This window comes from Trachurus trachurus, assembly GCF_905171665.1.
Source record: "Trachurus trachurus genome assembly, chromosome: 21".
Taxonomy (NCBI): domain Eukaryota; kingdom Metazoa; phylum Chordata; class Actinopteri; order Carangiformes; family Carangidae; genus Trachurus; species Trachurus trachurus.
In genome coordinates this window covers 9,746,153-9,764,540 of record NC_139899.1, presented here as the reverse complement: position 1 = coordinate 9,764,540, position 18,388 = coordinate 9,746,153, and the positions used below count along the sequence as shown (strand labels likewise).

At 42.0% G+C, this 18,388-nt stretch overlaps 1 protein-coding gene across 4 annotated transcripts in view; it reads right to left on the bottom strand.

Moving 5' to 3' along the window:
- The window catches only part of LOC311004609 (partitioning defective 3 homolog B-like), a 199,565-nt gene that overhangs the window by 84,056 nt on the left and 97,121 nt on the right, over positions 1-18,388 (bottom strand). For all 4 annotated transcript variants that reach the window (XM_083996723.1, XM_083996724.1, XM_083996726.1 and 1 more), the window contains exons 18-19: positions 11,711-11,755; positions 1,794-2,009 (exon numbers count right to left, since the gene is read on the bottom strand). In XM_083996723.1, the coding sequence (XP_083852849.1) occupies positions 1,794-2,009; positions 11,711-11,755 (261 nt within the window). The remainder of the gene's footprint in view (positions 1-1,793; positions 2,010-11,710; positions 11,756-18,388) is intronic.

Here is an 18,388-nt window from a genome sequence, read left to right as displayed (position 1 = left end):
GAAGAAAGGGAGGAAAACACCAAGTGACATGCATGGATATCCTGTAGGCTTATCCCCTTTATGTAAACCTCTACTGTATTCCATTAGGTATTTAAAAGAATTTCGGGATTTTTCTTATTTTTTTCAGAAGCTGTGACATCACCATTATCATGTGTTGAATGATCTCTAATCTAATCCTGACTACATATTATTTACTATACTATTTGTTTTGTATAGAAATTTCCACAGAAATAAGCACCACATCATCACACATTCTTTTCTTTTTTTTAAAAAGTATGTTCTGGGCTGTTATACCATTAGAACGTAACTATGTACTGTAAGATATTTAGCTTAACTATGCTACATTGTTACCTTAATTAAACAGCTTCAGAGAAATTGTGATGGTTAAATAAATGACTTGTAACATGTAACGAGAGAGAATGGAGGCTCTCAGTCTTCCACCTACTGTCTCTTGGCCAAAAAACAAACTTGCAAGATCAGCGCAGCCGACCCGGTGTCCCAGCTCTCGTCTTGGTGGCACCGCAACACCCTTACCCCCAACCCGTCATTAGGGCCCGACCGATATGGATTTTTTGGGGCCGATGCCGATTACGATTATTAGGGGGGAAAAAACCCGATAACCGATTAATCGGCCGATTATTATTATTTTTTTAATTAAGTTTTAAAATTGTATTACTATAATAATATATCTATATATATTATATAATATATAAATTAGGGCTGTCTGGTCGACCAAAAAATCATTAGCCGACTAAAATTTCATTGGTCAATTTGTTGCATGAAAAAAAAAAAACATTTGAAGCCCTGTCTTGTCAAAATGAAGTCAAAATCAATATGGGCTTTTATTTTGAAGGGCCAAATACAGGAAGTCATGACACGTGATACTTTTTTGTTGTTGTTTTTTTTACACGGCACGGCGTCTCTCTCTCTCTCTCTCTCTCTCTCTCTCTCTCTCTCTTTTCAATTAAAAGCGATCAGCGGTTGCTGCCGTGCCCGGCACCGTGTCAAAGCGCTCACCGGCGGTCAGTCTCAGTGTCACGGAGCAGAGACATGATAGTCCCCGCTGCAGTCAGAGTCCCGCACCGCTCCACGCCGCGGACCCCCCGCCCCACCCGTCACACAGCCTCAGCTCAGTCACTCCCTCCCTCATCTACTGTGTTTATTGGTGATAAATGAGCATACTGCCGTGCCGGTATATAACGGTAAAACCCGACCCCGACCGGCTTGTTGAATCTCGGACCCAACACGGCCGGAGACGAGCATTAATTACCCGACCGCGGTAAAAAAAAAAAAAAAAAAAAAAAAAAAGGGAAACAGAAAGCCAGTGGCTCCACTGGTTTTGAGACAGATCAGTCACTCTGCTGTGTGCTGTGACTGAGGTGGTAGTGGATGGAGTTTGTCATGAGGTCGGCGCCGGTGCGGGGGAATCTTTTCAAAGTAAAACCAAGTTTTATTCCCTGCATTTTATTCCTGAAAATATCGGCGACAATCGCTGAGTTTTGGCCGATTACCGATTAGTTTCAAACGGGCTATAATCGGCCGATTTAATCGGCTCGCCGATAAATCGGTCGGGCCCTACCCGTCATCTCTTGTTTATGACAGATAAGACTATACAAATATTCACGTCTTAATGCATATATGATATTTAACCTTATCCACCGCTCTATGGATTGCTTTCTCAATGACTTTGTTAAAAACAAAATGCACATGGCCGGGAAGAGGGTTAGCAAAACATCATCACACATTCTTACTCACAGGACCACCAACGTTAACACCCTTTTGATCTCTCTTACCGTCGTCATCTTCAGCCGGCCCATCATAGGATTTATCAATAGCTGCTCTGAAGCTCTCGTTGCACCCTCTTCCTCTGACCATATTTGGGCGAGGACGATGGAATGGGAGGAGTTCGTTCTTCCTGTTGACTTCTGACATGGCCGTCTGGAGACTCTCCAGCGAACTGGACTTCTTCAGACCAAGGGTCGGGCCGAGTTCGATGGGACTCGTTGGACCTGAGGTGGTAGACGGAGACACAGAGAGGAAGATGTGAGGTTTCATTGTATGTGTTGCATCAGAAATGCTACAGTAAAAACAAACAAATAACCTGAAAGTCATGCACATGGTAAGACAAGACAATTTTTTTCTTCATGTCTCATCAGGCTTTTTAATATTTTACCCCTGTCATGCCTCGCTCTGATTGGGTTAAAAAGCCTGTGGAGACACGGACGGAGAAGCAGAAAGACCCTGACATGGCTGGACTCAGGAGAGCAGAGCCAAGGAAAAAAAACAACACACAGTGATGCAGTTAAGTATGCTGCTGTTGAGTTTATGATGGATGTGAAGTCTGCTTCACTGTTCCTGCTTCTTCATCTATCATCTCAAGTATGCTGTGAGAGATATTACTGAGGGAGGGAGGGAGGGATGCAGCAGAAAGGATGATGAAGAGGAGAGCGACGGATGAGGAGGCAGAACAATGGTGGAAGTATCCGAGGGCTTTAAAGCATTCTAAAGATCAGAGACACTACAAAGACAGGTTGACAAGCTTCAGAATTTCCAGTGTAGCCAAGTGGCGGAGAAAAAGCAAAACATGGCTGCATATTGGACATTAAACAGACTACAGAGCAATTGTTGCTATCCAGCTGCTGAAATTCAGCCAAAGGCAATACAGTACCATGCTGCCTGCTTAAGTTGGACCAAGATCAGCCCTGTGGCGCTCTGTGATGTCCCCACCGCTAACGAGGACTGCTGATTGCGAAACAAGAGCGAAAGAAGGCTTCCAATTCGGTGCCACACGTAAAACAGGGAGGACACTGATGGCAGGTGAGATGTGGGGGGGAAAGGGAAGGGAAGGGGAGGGGAGGGGGGGGAAGACGACAGGGAGGGAGCAAATTAAGTTTCCTCCGTGGAATTCCGCGGTGGCAGAGAGAAAAGACAGAGAAAAATGATAAGAAGGGGAGGGAGGCCGGGCGTGCTGCCAGCTCAAAACACTGCTAATCCTTACACACATACACACACACACACACATTTTGGATTCCTCGCTGGCTCTGGCTTGTCGATATGATGCCACTGTGATTCATGATAGCTAAACCTGCATCACTTTAGCTAATGATTCCCTATACACACATGGCGGTTCTTTGTGTGTGGTGGTGTGTGTGTGTGTGTGTGTGTGTGTGTGTGTGTCAGTGTCTTCTCGGAGCAAACGAGATGAGAGGACTGATGTGACTTCCACATCTATTTAAACAACCATTAACCAAACACACACGCACACACACACACCCAGAGACACACACATGCACACATAAAGAGTAATAACACACCTAGAGTGTATGCACATGCATAATTTAAGTGGCCTGCCGGGAGAGGAGATGGACAAAGGCCATACCTCTCATCCATAACCGCAGTCCACATGACATTCAGATGCATACTGAAGAAGTAAACCAATACAAGTGCTGTGTGATTATTCTACATTAAATCGACCCTGAATTGATGCTGAAGAGTTTTTGATACAGTGGGAGAGATACACACCTATATTGTCTTTGATTTTATTTGTCTTTGTTTGTGCATCAAAGATGTAAATGGATTCCTACGTAGCAATGGCAGACATGTTATTTCATTTCTAAACAGCGCAGATATTTGACAAAATAACTACATTCTTAAAATTAAAGTAAATGGCATAAGTATTTACACTGCGGTCGGGACTTTAGATTAACAGTCAATGCCTATAAAGCAAGGTAGCGTAACAGATGTGGCCCTGGTAATTCATTGTGTCGTATGACCTTGAAACAAAGTCAGATTATATTTGTTTTGCGCTGCCAGCACATGACTAACCACTTCACTTCTGGCCAGATCTCTGCAAACGTTTGCTTGTCTTTGCAAAGAGGCACTGGGCTCCTTCCTCAAGCAAATCTCCATCAATGATGAACATGGATGATATGTGGATCTGTTCAGCATTTACATACTTTACTGTATGTGTCACAAGGTTTGACAGGAGGGTAAATGCTAAATTCTTGACATGTACTGTAGTGCACTTGCGCATTAGCATCTGTATTTGTTATAATCAATGAAAACCAAATATATAGCGATGGGATGTTTACTAGTTTACGGTGAACTCTAGTAAACATTTTATTTAATCATTGGCCAAAGGCAGACGTCTCAATTAAAAACCAAATAAATACATTTTTTATTAGCAAGCAAGTGCAACGTTAACAAAAGGTTTCACATGCCCCTTACAGTAGCTAATCTACTCTGGAGGCCATGGGTTAGTAACAAACATTAATCACCATGAATTGTCCAAGATTTTTGATGTATCATTTATTTTATCCACAGTCAAATCAGGGTCCTGAAACTCTTGGAGCTAACATGTATGCAGCTGCCAGCAACATTCTCAAAATACAAGCAAAATAAATCAATACAAAATTCTGACATTTTCATTTTGAGTCAGAATCCAGAGTACTAATGCTGCAAAGACATGCCCAGATGTGGACACAGCAGTGTTTACTTGCTGCTACTGCTTTCTGTAGATTGAGTCTGTTCATATGAAGCATGCATGATGAGATGTTCCTCATTTAAACTTAATGCAGGACAGCGGGGTCAATGTTCATTCTCCACTGGGGGAATCTACAAAGTTTGAGGGCGAATGCAGTCGGCTTAACAAGTCTAATAGAGCCGGTGACCTCCGAGTCCAAACTTGTCTGATTTCAGACGGTTGGATAGTAGGATGATATAAACTGTGTTAAAAATAGCTTAGCGTCGGTTATCAGAGAACACACACACACACACACACACACACACACACACACACACACACACAGACACTGGATGATGAACATGCTTCCACATACCGAAACATACACACAAACACACACTTGGTTTCTCACACACAAAGTATTTTGCTGTGAGTAGCAGGATTTGTGTCATAAATGTAATTACTGCTGTCCAACTGTAAGATGATAGAATTAAGCTGCTTTTAAAGAGAGAGAGAGGGAGAGAGAGAGAGAGAGTGAAGGGATGACAAGCAAGACAAGAGTAACAAAGTGGTTTGAGGGAAAGGATAGGAAAGTGGGGGGTTGGCAGAGAAAACCCGACATGGTGAAAGGATGCCACAGAAAGAGAGACAAAGAGAAAGAAGCCAGGGAATGAACGACAGAGGATAGGAGTGACAACAAGAGGCAGAGTAGGAGAGAAGAAATTAAAAATTAAAAACAAAACACAAAGACAGAGAACGCCAAGCTATCCCAAGGCTATTATGTTGGCAGGAAGGCAATAGGCTACTTTCAAAGTCAACATTACACAGAGCAGTGGCTTAGCAGCGGGCTGCAGCACCAGACTAAACAACAGCACCGATGAAGAGATGCCACTGAATCGCTACAATCTATTTTTACATGAACACGCAAACACACACACACACACACAGGAAACAGGGTTTTCAGTAAAGAGAATATTCAACTTCTCTCACTGTCCCATCTGCGGAGGTTCCCCTGTGTTTCAACTCAGAGTTAGAACATCACAGCCAAAATGCGTCACCACCACCCCGCCCCGCTGCTGTAGCATGATACACTGTAAACAACAGCATTATCAAATCATTCTTTTTATGCAATCAGCCAGAGTTTAGCAGGGTTGATATGCAATTCTTTATATAAAGCAGGATGTTTACATAAAGGATCTATATCCTAAGTGAAAGACGTGGATTTTCAAAGTCAAAACTGTGTTATTACATTTCCTCAACCTATGAACATCATCAGTGCAAGTGTATGTGTATGTGTGTTATGAGGGTCAATCTCCCAGTGGATGAAATGTGGTTTTGTTATCCCTCAGGGCTTTATATTAATTGAATGGGCATCATAAACATTAAAAATACATGTGACATCATCCTAAGTCTCATGTCTCAGGTCAGCATTTAACGCAGATGCTGCAGCGCTCAACAGCCACAATTTAAAAAGAAATAGGCCACTAAGAAATTAAAAATGCTAATGGTCTGGTTTCCACAGAAACCATCCCATAACCAGAAGGCTGATTCCAAACAGAACCCAATAAGCCAATTTCAATGTCTATGTTTTTTTAAACATGTTTTTTTTTTATGTAAGCATATATGAGCACTTGTAAAAGCATGTTATAAATAAGATGTATTATTATTATAATTTATTATAAAGTCTTGTGAGTAAGATGTTACTCAGTATGTCTAAGCTGTATGAAGCTGTGAATTGTCAAAGTTGAGCAAAACAGAGCAATGACAAAAACCTCCAGAGCTGGACAGAACTTAAAAGTCCTCCTTCTAATTGTGATGTCTCACTTTCTACCACCTGAGCCGACACACAACTTTGAGTAAAACGGCCAAAACCATCGCACTAACTGCAATTAATCATTTTGTCGATGCCTGTTGCATTCGCTGCTGGTTATTTAGCCAGTGAACACTGATTCAGAAAATAAAATCAGACGTAATGACCCATGCGATCAATACTGCTGCCTCATCTGAGAGTGTCCTTCTGTTTTAATTGCAAGCCATGGATCCCTGATATTCTACTTTTCAAACTCAACTGCTAGTAAAGATTGTTTCAAAAATACATATGAATATAAACATTTAGCACAAATATGTTGCTGGGGGAAAAAAAGAAAGATTTCATTAGTATTATTAGTGGTATGATTTTATGGGCCATTAGTCATTGATACTTTAAAGACTGCACTTAGAAGAGACATTTACAGGAACTCTTATGTATTCAGGTAAGAACGCACATTCTTTAAGGCACACAAAACTCCTCCAAAATGAATCACACAGCATGTAACTGATTGGTCCAGGACAGAAACAAATGGCCTCTGTTCCCCTCTCTCTCTCTCTCTCTCTCTTTCTCTAGCATGTACGGTACAGTACAACAAATGTCAGTGATCAGTGTGTGAAGCCTGATAGAGATGAATGGCTGTGGCAGTGGGAGACGACAGCGCTGACCATCTCCTGATTACTGCTCACCTTTTATTGGCTTACTGCGGGAGATGGAGAGGGGTCAAAGGTCGTTCAATATACAGAGAGGCAGCCGAGTGCACACAACACACAAACACGTCATGGAATGTCAGTGCGAGCTAAACACAGAGGACAGAGGCAGACGGCTTGTAAAAAAAAAAAAAGAAGAAGAAGACACACGCCTAAAGAAAAGGTATTTACAAGTGCACAGAAAGAGTGAAGTAGAGAGTAGAAAGACAGATGATGGAGAGGCTCAGGTCTGCTGACTGTATTCTGTGTTTAAGAAGGGTTGTAAAGTGTTAACGTGAGGTGGCGTTGAGCAGCATCCGCACACAAAGACGCGCTGCGCTCCCTGTGACAAATTAATCCATCAGTCCACATCAGCCTAACAAGGTGGCATTCAGGTTAATTCCACAGCAAAGTCGGTAAGAGCCAGAGAGACAGGGAAACAATGAAAAAAAAAGAAAGAAAAAAAAAATCAGAGGGTGAAAAAAAAAAAAAAAAAACAGAGAGAGATGAAGAGAGAAATAAAGAGACAGTCACAGAGAGAAGGAGACAGAGGAGGATATAGAGAGATCCAGTTTTGGCAGAGCTTGTCAGTGTGCGACTGTTGTCAAAGTCAAAGTTCCACTAGGGAGAGATTCAGACAATGGACTGCACCAGACTCCCTCAGCATCACACTGGCCCCCTGACACACACACACACACACACACAGCCGCACAAACAGACACACACTTACGGAGAGATGCTGTTCATTCTAAGCTCCTCTGTCTGTTTGTCAGCCACTAAGCCTGAATGGCATTGGCAAGAAAGAGAGTGAGGGAGAATGAAAGGGAGAGAGAGCTGGTGATAACACAAAGACGTAAAGCTACTACAGTAGTGGACAGGCGCTTTGACGATTGAGTCTTTTCATATGTTTTATATGTGTTTATACAGTATGTATGTATAGGAATGTGTCCTCACAAGCATAGACGGAATAATTTTACAAAACCAGACCAGTTGATCGACACATCTTCAAGCAGCATCTGCGTTGGGACTCCTGCAGCTATTAAAACTCTCTAACACACATTTAAGAGCCCTAGTGTGTAACTGTGGAAGGCTGTAGACATGCGCACACGTACTCCCTATACACAAGTTTTCTCTGACAAGCTTTTCATCATCCCTGTGCATGTTCATCGCTCACCATTTATTTTCATAAGGACACATCTTTTCTACATCACACACACACACACACACACAGAGCTCCAGGCTGTCCCCATCACCAAAGGAAAACCCGTTAAACAAAACACAGCTGCAACCGTTCATTTTCTGCCCCATCAGCAGCATTTGTGTGAGCGTGTTTGACTGCACGGCCCTATTTAAAGTCGTCTGAGGAGAGAATCGCTCTCCACTTAAGAGAGATTGATTGATATGTTCTGTTTTTACTTTCCTTCCTTCTTTCACCGTGCCACTGTTTGCACACGTACGGCGACAGCGACTCCAACGCTATAATTTGAAGCATCCTTTCTGTCACTACATTTCGTCTTTTCCTCTTCCACAGCCGATTTGACTTATTATTGGAATCACTGGGCTCCGTTTTTTTTCTATGTGGCCACAGAAACGCGAGGCATGTCTGACCACAAAGACACAGACACACAAATACACACTCCGTCAAGTATAGCGTTATATTTATAATTTCAGAATGCTGATATTAGGACTTTCCGATGCACACTGGAAAATAGGTGCTGTTTAAAATTTACACAATTTGCTCAGCTGCAGCGTCTACACGCGGGAAATGCATTTAGTCACAAAAACACACATGGTTACTTTTAGAGAAGGTTTCCACACACACACACACACACACACTTTGTAATATGGTCTCCTATTTCCATCACTTTGCATCTCAGATTCTGCGAAATTATAATATAATATGACATCTTCCAAGGTTCACATTTTCCACAAGATGATGGAGTCTTTCCATTACCATAACATTACCATAACGGTAATAGTTTTGTGTGTGCGTGTGTGCCCAGTGGTTTCTCGGGGTGTGGAGGGAAAGACCACTGCTGTAAGTGAAAACAGCGCTCCAAGAAGTCATTGTCTTTAAAACTGCTCACTTCCCAGGACCCCACCCCAACCTTCCCTCTCTCTCTCTCTCACAGCAAAGTCCATGCAGCTGTCTGACATCCCAGCGCACGGTCGTTGGAAGCATTTCAGTTATAAAAAATACATTAGAGCAAAGGAAAAGTGGGTTGGTGAAAAAAAAGAAAAAAAAAAAAAAAAGGAAAACGGTCATGGATGCCAGGCACACACTCTCTTTAACAAATCTCAGGGCTATGTGGCATTGTAAAACAGGAGACACATTGACAGGCAACAGGTAACAGGACTGTGTAAGTAGGCTTCAGTAAAACATACAGGGAAAAGACAAGGCCACTTAAAGGCTCTGCTGGACATTCAACTGGTGTGTTACTGGGGAAAACTGGGCTAAATCTAGAAAGAATGGAAACTGTGTGAGATTTGCAGATGGGAAAAAAAAACTGCTTTTTCACTTTGCAGTTGTTGGATATCACTTCAAGCCCCATGTCAGGCCATTGCAGGTCAGTTTAGATTCACTGATATCAGAAAATATGAAATACAATACGAGCACACACTGGTAAACCACTGGTGTCTTTACCTGAGGTTTCGGTAAATAAAAAAAAATACAAGATAACAGGACAAATCCGTATAAACTGTATGGGTTTGTAGCAGTCTATAGAGCTGTAGTCTAGAGCGCAGCACAGTAAAGGATGGCAGATACTGCAGCTATTAACCAAATCTGCCCCGTATGCCTCTATATCAAGGCTGTAGAGATACTCCAGTCTTCTCCCAAACATGTTCATCCAACCAAGCCCTATAACTGTGTCAGGCTGTTCATCTTAAATTACGAGCCCCATTCCCCGAACGTGCTTTATGTCATTTACTGTGCTCCGTCAGTGAGAGACAATGTGCTCTGCAGATCCTGGAACACAAAGGAAAGTCACCGACAATGAGACTGATTTCAATTTAACACCTGAAGGCAATCCATACTTATTCAAGATCTTTTCCGTTTTACAATCTTCTGACAGCATGAAGGGCCACGTACGGCTCGACATTGTTAATAAAAGATGACAAAAGCATAAACAGATGTTCAGAGAGGGTTTCCTCACAATACAGCTTTTGTTTTGGAAACCTACAGGAATACATAACCAAAGTATACGATGCCAGAGTCGTACATGGTTCCTGTTTTATATTTTCTTCACACAAAGCCTCGCCTCTCCATGTTTACCGTGAAGTAATCTCCTTCTCCTGTGCAACATGTTCCCTCACTTACCCTTTTTCACCAGTATTTCTTGTCCAGAACACATTTAATTCCTCTCTAAGTCGCGGGTCATGCGACATGCTATTTGAACTTCACTTACAATTCAGCTCCAAACCCACGTTGAATCACTGGAAAGGACAAACAATGTTTTCTCCAAATTTTTCAGCTGTCAGAAGAAGATAAGTTATTGTAGTTACATTAGGGTTTTATTCTAATAAAATAAAAATCTTCTGCATTCTTTCCGTGTCTTGTCTTTTCTAGCTCTTTTTGGAAGGGTTAGTGACCAAGTACATAAAAGTCAATACCAGCATGTATGAAAGTGATGCGCAGCAGACTGTGGAAAGAGGCTGGACTGATTGACAGGAATGAAGTGGCGGACGGCAAGACAGACACACACTGAGTGGAATGAAGTAGAGTGCTCTTACATTCAAGCAGCCACAAATGAAATGGGGGAGACTTCAAGGCAAAGTGAAAAAGTAAAGTTTGATATGAAACTTTTCGTATAAAGAAGTGTGTGCAGGCTAATAAGGTGAAAGGTTCTGAAGCATCAGACATCTCTGTTCCCCTCTTGTGTTTTCCTCCTACATGAGCCGGCCCTCTCTTTTTCTCTCTTACCATCTATGCATATATTTAAGAAGCGGACGCAGTCTAGCCCTCACCTCCTCTCCAGTCCAGTCCTTCCGCAATTCTCACTTTCATCTGCACTTCGTACAAATTAAGGACTTGGGATAAAGGTATGTCTATAGAGGCAGATAGGAGTGGAGTGTGTATAGGAAACAGAAGAGGCAGGATGCAAGAGGAAAAGTCAAGTGGCATGTAAATGCAACTGGAGAGAGGACAGAGAGGAGGAGGGAAACATGGCTTCAATGATGAACCAGATTGATTCCAGTGATTAGACTGCACAACAACCAAGACAGAGGGCCTTTTGTCTCCGTGTGCATGTGTTTATGTATGATATCTACTCCAGTCCTTACTCTTTTATGTTTTTATTCTAGTAGCCAATGGTACGTCGGCAGGGCCACTCATCATGGTGCATTTCACTCTGATTTGAGACCAAGCCCGAGTGTGCACTTCAGCAAATAAAGACAAAAGATGAAAATGCATGCACTCATCATTTCTTGTCATCTTCAGGTTTCATGTGATCAAGCCTGAGTTTAGAGAAAGTGAAACAATATGCTCAGAGAACCTGTGGCTGAGGCTCTTTCTTTCATTTTCTTGCCTCCCACTTTTCAGTTTGGCTACTTTTCTCTGCAGTGACACGGTCTCTTTGCCAGGTTTTGCTCTGTGTCTTGCTGCCGTTGGAAAATATCAATATACCTTTTTTTTCTTATTTTTTTTAAACCAGGCCACAATAGGGAAAAAGTCTGTAAATGGGTTTCAGTTCCTTTTTATGTCTTTGAGGTTTCTTTGTGTTCAGATGGAGGCTGTATCTGTGTTTGGCTCACCTGCAGCGTTTCCAACCAGGGATCCTACGTTGCTCTCGTCGGCCACTGAAATAAAACAAACAAGTTAATATATGTGCACACACAAACACAGAAACGCACACACTTATTACTGTTTAGATCAACTGCCAGATCCTCCCATGACTTCTACATATTCCATTGTCATGTGCCTCACTTCCTAACTGTGCAAAAGTGTTTCTTATCACCTACAAACTCTATTTTTCCCCCATCTTATTGCACTCCTCCTTCTGTCTCCATCACACTCTTATTCTTTCAGTTTCATTCTACAAGATGGTGCAGTAGCTGCTAATTTTCCCTGATGTTGAGTCAGCCTCACTGCTACTGAAGTCATTTCCCTTCCTCCCTTCTCCATCACTTCATTTGTCATTCACCCTCCTCCGTCTCCCTCCGCCATCCCATTCCCCTCCTTTTTTTTTACCATTTCCCTACATTATATCTTTACAGTTTTATTTTCCTGACACACTCACTCCATCCAACAACTTTATTCTCTCTCTTTCACATCCACCTTTCATTTTCTACCCTTCTGCCAGTCCTTCTTTTGCTTTCTCTCACTCTTTCCTAAAGCCACAAAACAGCCAAGTGCCAACAAGAAACACATTGACTAGTAGCCAAATACACACATACAGTACACACACACACACACAAACACACACTCATACTCAGACCACAAAACCCAAGCAGTAACATGGCTTCTCCTAGCAAATACTTTACTAATGAAAACCAAGCCTGAAGTGTAATTCTAGCTGCTTGTGTGTGTCTGATGGCATGAGTCTGCGGTGAATCAAAATGACTGCTTCAGCAACCCAGTAGTTTGTGGATCAGTGTGCGTGTGTGTGCCGACATCAGCAGATCTCTGGATGCCACGTGTGTGACGCACACAGACGTTCATCACTAGGCAGGGAGTCTCAGAAGGGTACCAACACATGTCACTCTTCCAAAAAATGAAGTTTGACCTGGACTGACATGTCCTTTAATCTGATGATTTAACACAACCTTTGTAATCTTAAACTACAGCTACAGAATTCATGTTGTTCTCCTCATAATGACACTGACTGTCTCGTCTCTCTCTCCACCTCTTGTCTAAGTTCAGAGAATGAGGAGGACAGTGAGAACCAGGCACAGAGTTCATCATTCGGTAGCAATCTTAAATCATTGTTAAAAGTTTAATCGGGCTTGGGACTGAAAGTGAAATCAGGGCAAATTAAATAAAAATGAAATTATGTAACTGACCCACGTGTAAACTGCTGAAAATGCTCTCTCTGCCTGTCTTTCTTTTTTTCTCTCTGCTTTACACAAACGCACACGTTTGAACACAAACACAACAAGAAAAACAGACTCGTAAGACAAACAGTATCACTAAAGTATTAATGACACGTTAAGATGAACTGCACAAAGATGCTGATGAAAATGACGCCTTGCACATGAATGCACATGGACTAATTACACACTATTATCGGCAGTATTTACAGACATGAAGAGCTGCAAGATTTGAAAACAGTAACAAAAAACCGCTCTGCTGTTTAATTAAAGGATACAATCTACAAAGCATTTCAGAGGAAACTACAGCAACAGAGGCTATATACACTGTGGTCACATACACCCCACTAGCCACTAGTGTAATGTAGTAGCATTTGGTAGCAATAAACGGTCGTATACTGCTTTATTTTGTACTACGTGTATCACCCTCAGCTCTGTTTTAATGATCCAAAGTACTTGTGGTGCAGGCTCATCTAGGGGCACGTCCATGTCACTTCTGCTATTTTAATGGTGGAAAAAATAATTGCATCAGGTGGAGGGGTTAAAGTGATGGTACTTAATCTGTGGATTATTCATGTTTTGGCCATAACATCCAATACACACATAATTTGGGGTGTAATGCTTGCACACAGCAGTTCTGTGCACAGCACTCTGAGGGGCAAAGGAGTTCCCCAAGTGGATCCACGACATGCTGCACACAGCCCGACAGCACAGATCACGTTAGAAATATTTGATGTTATAAAATGAGAAGTGTCCATAAATCTCCCTTGGTTAAACTGTGCTGACAAATCCATCATGATGTCCATGATGTCATGGATGACCCATGACATCTTGTACGACACAAAGAAGCTCCGACCTCCTGAGGCGTCGCTGCAATGTTCCACTTGACTTATCTCAACATCTAAGCTCATTGTACAGTAGCCTACACACAGGCTTGTTCCTAGAGAGTGTGTGTGCTCTGTGCGGAGCATATCACTCTTTGGACAGTGCAGCCTAAAATGACAGTGAAACACTGTACAAATTACTTACGGTAAAGTTTTTACTCGTCACAAAATCACCTTCCGCTGCGTCAGGATACCAATGCACAAACGACGCACCAGACCCCACCTTACTTTACCACCAACGACACACAGAGAGGAGCTGGTGTATTTGCTATTTAAAGAGACCCAGATAAGTTTGCTTTTGGTTAAAAAAGAGTCTCAGATTAATGTGGATGAATCTACGTTACCCACACTTGTTAATGGGTCCACTTTCGATAAATATATCATTTTGTCTTTATAGTTATTTTGATATTATTATTTAGTGGTCGACTTGCCCAGCATTTCCTGGTTTCCTGGTTTCCCGGACGCTGCCCGGCGGGTCATAGGAATAACGTGGCCGGATCGCTAGTTGGCATCGTTTATGGTCGGAACTTCGACGGTATCTGATCGCCTTCATTCCTCAAAATTTCGTTCTTGAACATTCTTGGCAAATGATTTCGCTTTCGTCCGTCTTCCGCCGGTCCAAGGGAGAACCTCATGGGAAAACACTTCACTTTCCGAAAGTCCTTGTAGTCCCTTTAAACAACATGGGCACTGGATGGGAAAATGTCTGGAACTAGCAAAGACAGCTGCTACACTTTGTGTTGGGTGTAAGATAGACTCCTTTGGATTTAAAACATACCTCATTGAAGATCTGGCTTCAGAAATGATTTTTTTTACTATAATTCTGCCAAAAGTTTAAGCTCGGTAGGAGGCAATGATACAATGGTCATGGCATCTCTGTGCGTCTGTGATCTATTTTCAACTTACTCGAAACTAAACCTGAGAGAAGCTTGCATGTCCTTCTATGAAGCATCTATATGCAGTGTTCATGTAATTCAAATCTGATTTCCATATGGTTATACAAAGGGAGGCATGCTGACAAAGAATTAATGCTCAGTTATTACCTCACTAGGCCATAGTTGATTTTTTCAAGGAGAGTCTAGTAACTGGTCTTCTACATATTTGTCTCTGAGACACTTCCCAGCTCCGTCACAACTCAGAACAACCCCAGAGTATACAGATATATAGATATAGAAATATACAAACTTGCCCACATGTTGAGCATCACCACAGAGCAGGCAGAGTCTCTGGATCGCTCTCAACAACGTGTTGTCACTATTAACAACGTATTTTAATGATCAAAAGCAAAACAGCAGAGGGGGATCTAGAAGGATTCCAGGCTGGTCTAATGGGATAACATTTATCCTCAAAGATTCCCCTCTCTAAACTATTTCTGGATATAAAACAGATTTGTTATCTTGGTTCAATCTTGTTCCCCTACTGTCAACATAAGGGGAAAAAAAGAAAAAGACAGAGACATGTGTTAATAAGCTGTTATTACAGCTGCTTAATGCTTTGGCAATGAAAACATCTTGTGCCATTCAAGCAAACAAGATTTAAATTATAATTTGTTTGTGGTGCATTTAGTGGAAATCAAGTGTGTGTGAAAAACAAAGGAGGTGACACACAGATATACACTACGTTCCTCTAGAAATGGATGTATATGCTATTCAAGTAGTCTCCTGCTCTTTTGTCTCTCTCTCACACACACACACACAGCTGGCAGTGGAGCCAGCTTGAGGAGGAGGACTGAGGGAAGTGACATTTGAAACAATAAGCTTTTGTTGTGCTTCTGCATCCACTGTCGTATTACACAGACATATGCATGGGCACAGAAATGACTACACAAGTACACGTATTTCTAAAGCTGACTTTTTACCAATCACCGAAATGTCACTGAACCTCCACATCCGAGTGTCAGTAATCAGAGAGCAACAGGTGACGGAGATGACGGGGAGAGCGGAATGACAGTGGCTGCGGAGTAGCCTCTCTGACTTGTTTCTGCATAAATAAAAGACCATAATGAAACTGAATTAACATCCTGTGACACAAACTGTGACTCATTTCTGTCTGTCTTTGTCAGAAGTTTGAAAAAAAAAACAATGAGAAACACAGCCTGTCATTTCTACAGTAAGTTTTTCAGCCAGTGGAGATTTCATAGTTACAAAGAAATCCGCTGCAAAAAGGCAAGTTCAAGGCAAGATCAAGTGTCTCTCCTTAAAGGGACAGTATGGGACTTTATTGGCTTTTTATTGACAAAAATCAAATATCGCTTTCATAAATACGTATTTCACTGAAGTGGAATCGCGCCCGCATACAAACGAGCGCTTTCTCGTACCTTAGAATGAGATGTTACAAGTCGTTACAAACATACAGGGGGGGGTTCACCGAACCTTCTCTGCCATGTTGAATCGCCATGTTTTACGTTCAGTGTCACCGTGGCTGTAAGTAACCTCAAACTCGGGCCGCCGGAGCTTCTCGGCTCGGGGAGAAAGTTTTCCAGACAGCGCCTGTTAAAACTGTCACCACCGTGTAGCTAGTGTGAGGAAGGACGGAGGCACTGGTGTTGCCTTCAGGTGCAGTCAGACACCTGAATGACGCCGTGAGTGACGCCGTCGGCAAACCAACTGGATGTTATTTTACTCGACGAGAGAAAGCCGGTAAAACGTGGGTCAGGTAAACAATACGACATCACCATGACAACATATTGTCACGCCTGTATTGTTTTGCCTCGTGCTGGCGGACCGTTTGTTTACATAGAGGCTTGTTTATCCTGATACATGCAGCGTGTGTTGTTTTTCTGACTTCTGCCCGAGTTTACGTAAACGCAACAGCAAGAATACGTGCCGACATGCAACCGCACCGCTAGATGGGGGTAAATCTCACATACTGTCCCTTTAATTTTCTCTACGTTAACTTACACTCCCTCCTATCTATATACAGGGTTCCTACACATTCCATACTTTTTCTAGACCATAATCTCCAGACTTCTCGGTAAAAAAAAAAAAATTGTGACATTTGAGTAATTAGATGTGTATCATGTAAATAAATTATGCAATTAATCGTCTGTTTTCATTATTCTGAATTTTTACGCCATTATGTCACCTAATAGGGGAGAGCGGGGTAAGTAGTGCCAATTTTTACTTAAACTGCCTTTAAAGCAAGGGGATTATAATAATGCCCCCAACTAATATATGTACATATAGTTTAGGATGTTGTGCATCCCTGGGAACAATCACTTTGAATCTTAAATCAACCGTTTCAGAAATATAGCTTTAGAAAAAAAAAAAAAAATTCTGGCACAACTTGCCCCCGGTGCGGGGTAAGTTGTGCCATTAGAGAGAATACACTGGGGTAAATTGTGCCATTGATAATTGAAGTAAAACAGATCATTTTAATCTCACAAATGTTAATGCTATATAAAAGCAAGACATTCAATACAAAATTAAAGCCAGAAGCGGCGATGATCGGGCCCTCGCTTGTCCCCATGCAGTCGCGGAGGCCTGAGGCACGCTGGGGGCTGTGGCGCAAAGAAACGCAATGTTTTGTTCATCCACCAGGCTACGAGCACAACCAGACTGGGCAGGTGTGTTCAGGGGCGGTCCCTCATCACACATGTTAAGTTTCAAGCAAATCCGTGCCCACTGCCATGTTTCTCCTATACACAGACAGCACTGCCACTGGCACAACTTAACCCAGGCCCTTTGGCACAAATTACCCCAAGCCCAGCATTTTGAGAAGAAAGGATTCCCCAGCTGTTTTGAGCTGGCATCATGCTAACTGTATAGACTCATGGTGTAGCTTAATAAAGCACTAAAACATGTGTGAACTGTTTTCAAAGTTATCTATAATTGTTCAAACATGGCAATCAAAAAACCTTGATCATAGAAATTTTACTTTGGAGGGCAAAAACTTGTTTTTTGAACATAAATGTGCTTTCCTCTCAAGCCATGTGTCTCCCTTCTTGATAGGATGAGTGAAATGGATGCCCCTTCAAAAATATGTGGTCACATGACCAACTTCTTCTATGGTTTTCTAGATAACAGGGGTGGAACTACTTGCCCCATGGCACAAATTACCCCACTCTCCCCTACTTTTCCAGGAGATTGTAGCTAATAGCACATACTAAATAATTAACCCATATAACTTCACATAAGATCAAACCCAGATAAGTTTTAATATAAATATATTTCCATACAATAGTTTCCATTTTCCAGACCTGGAAATGTATAAAATCTAATTCCAAGCTTTTCCATACTTTCCATACTTGCGTAGGAACCCTGTATATACTTCCTTCTTTCTCTGCTAAGAGCAAAACAGATTATACCACTTGATTACTAACACTATTCAGACTTCAGTGGATAATACATAAACACTTCCACGAAAACAGTTGTTGGAAGCAAACACAAAAACATTATTGTGATGATCACCACAAACTGTAAAGATGACACATTTCGCCATCCTCATAAAAAAGCATCAAACGCAACCACACGCTCGCATGCCAGAAACAAAATGTTTTTTGACCGATGACAGTTTGCAA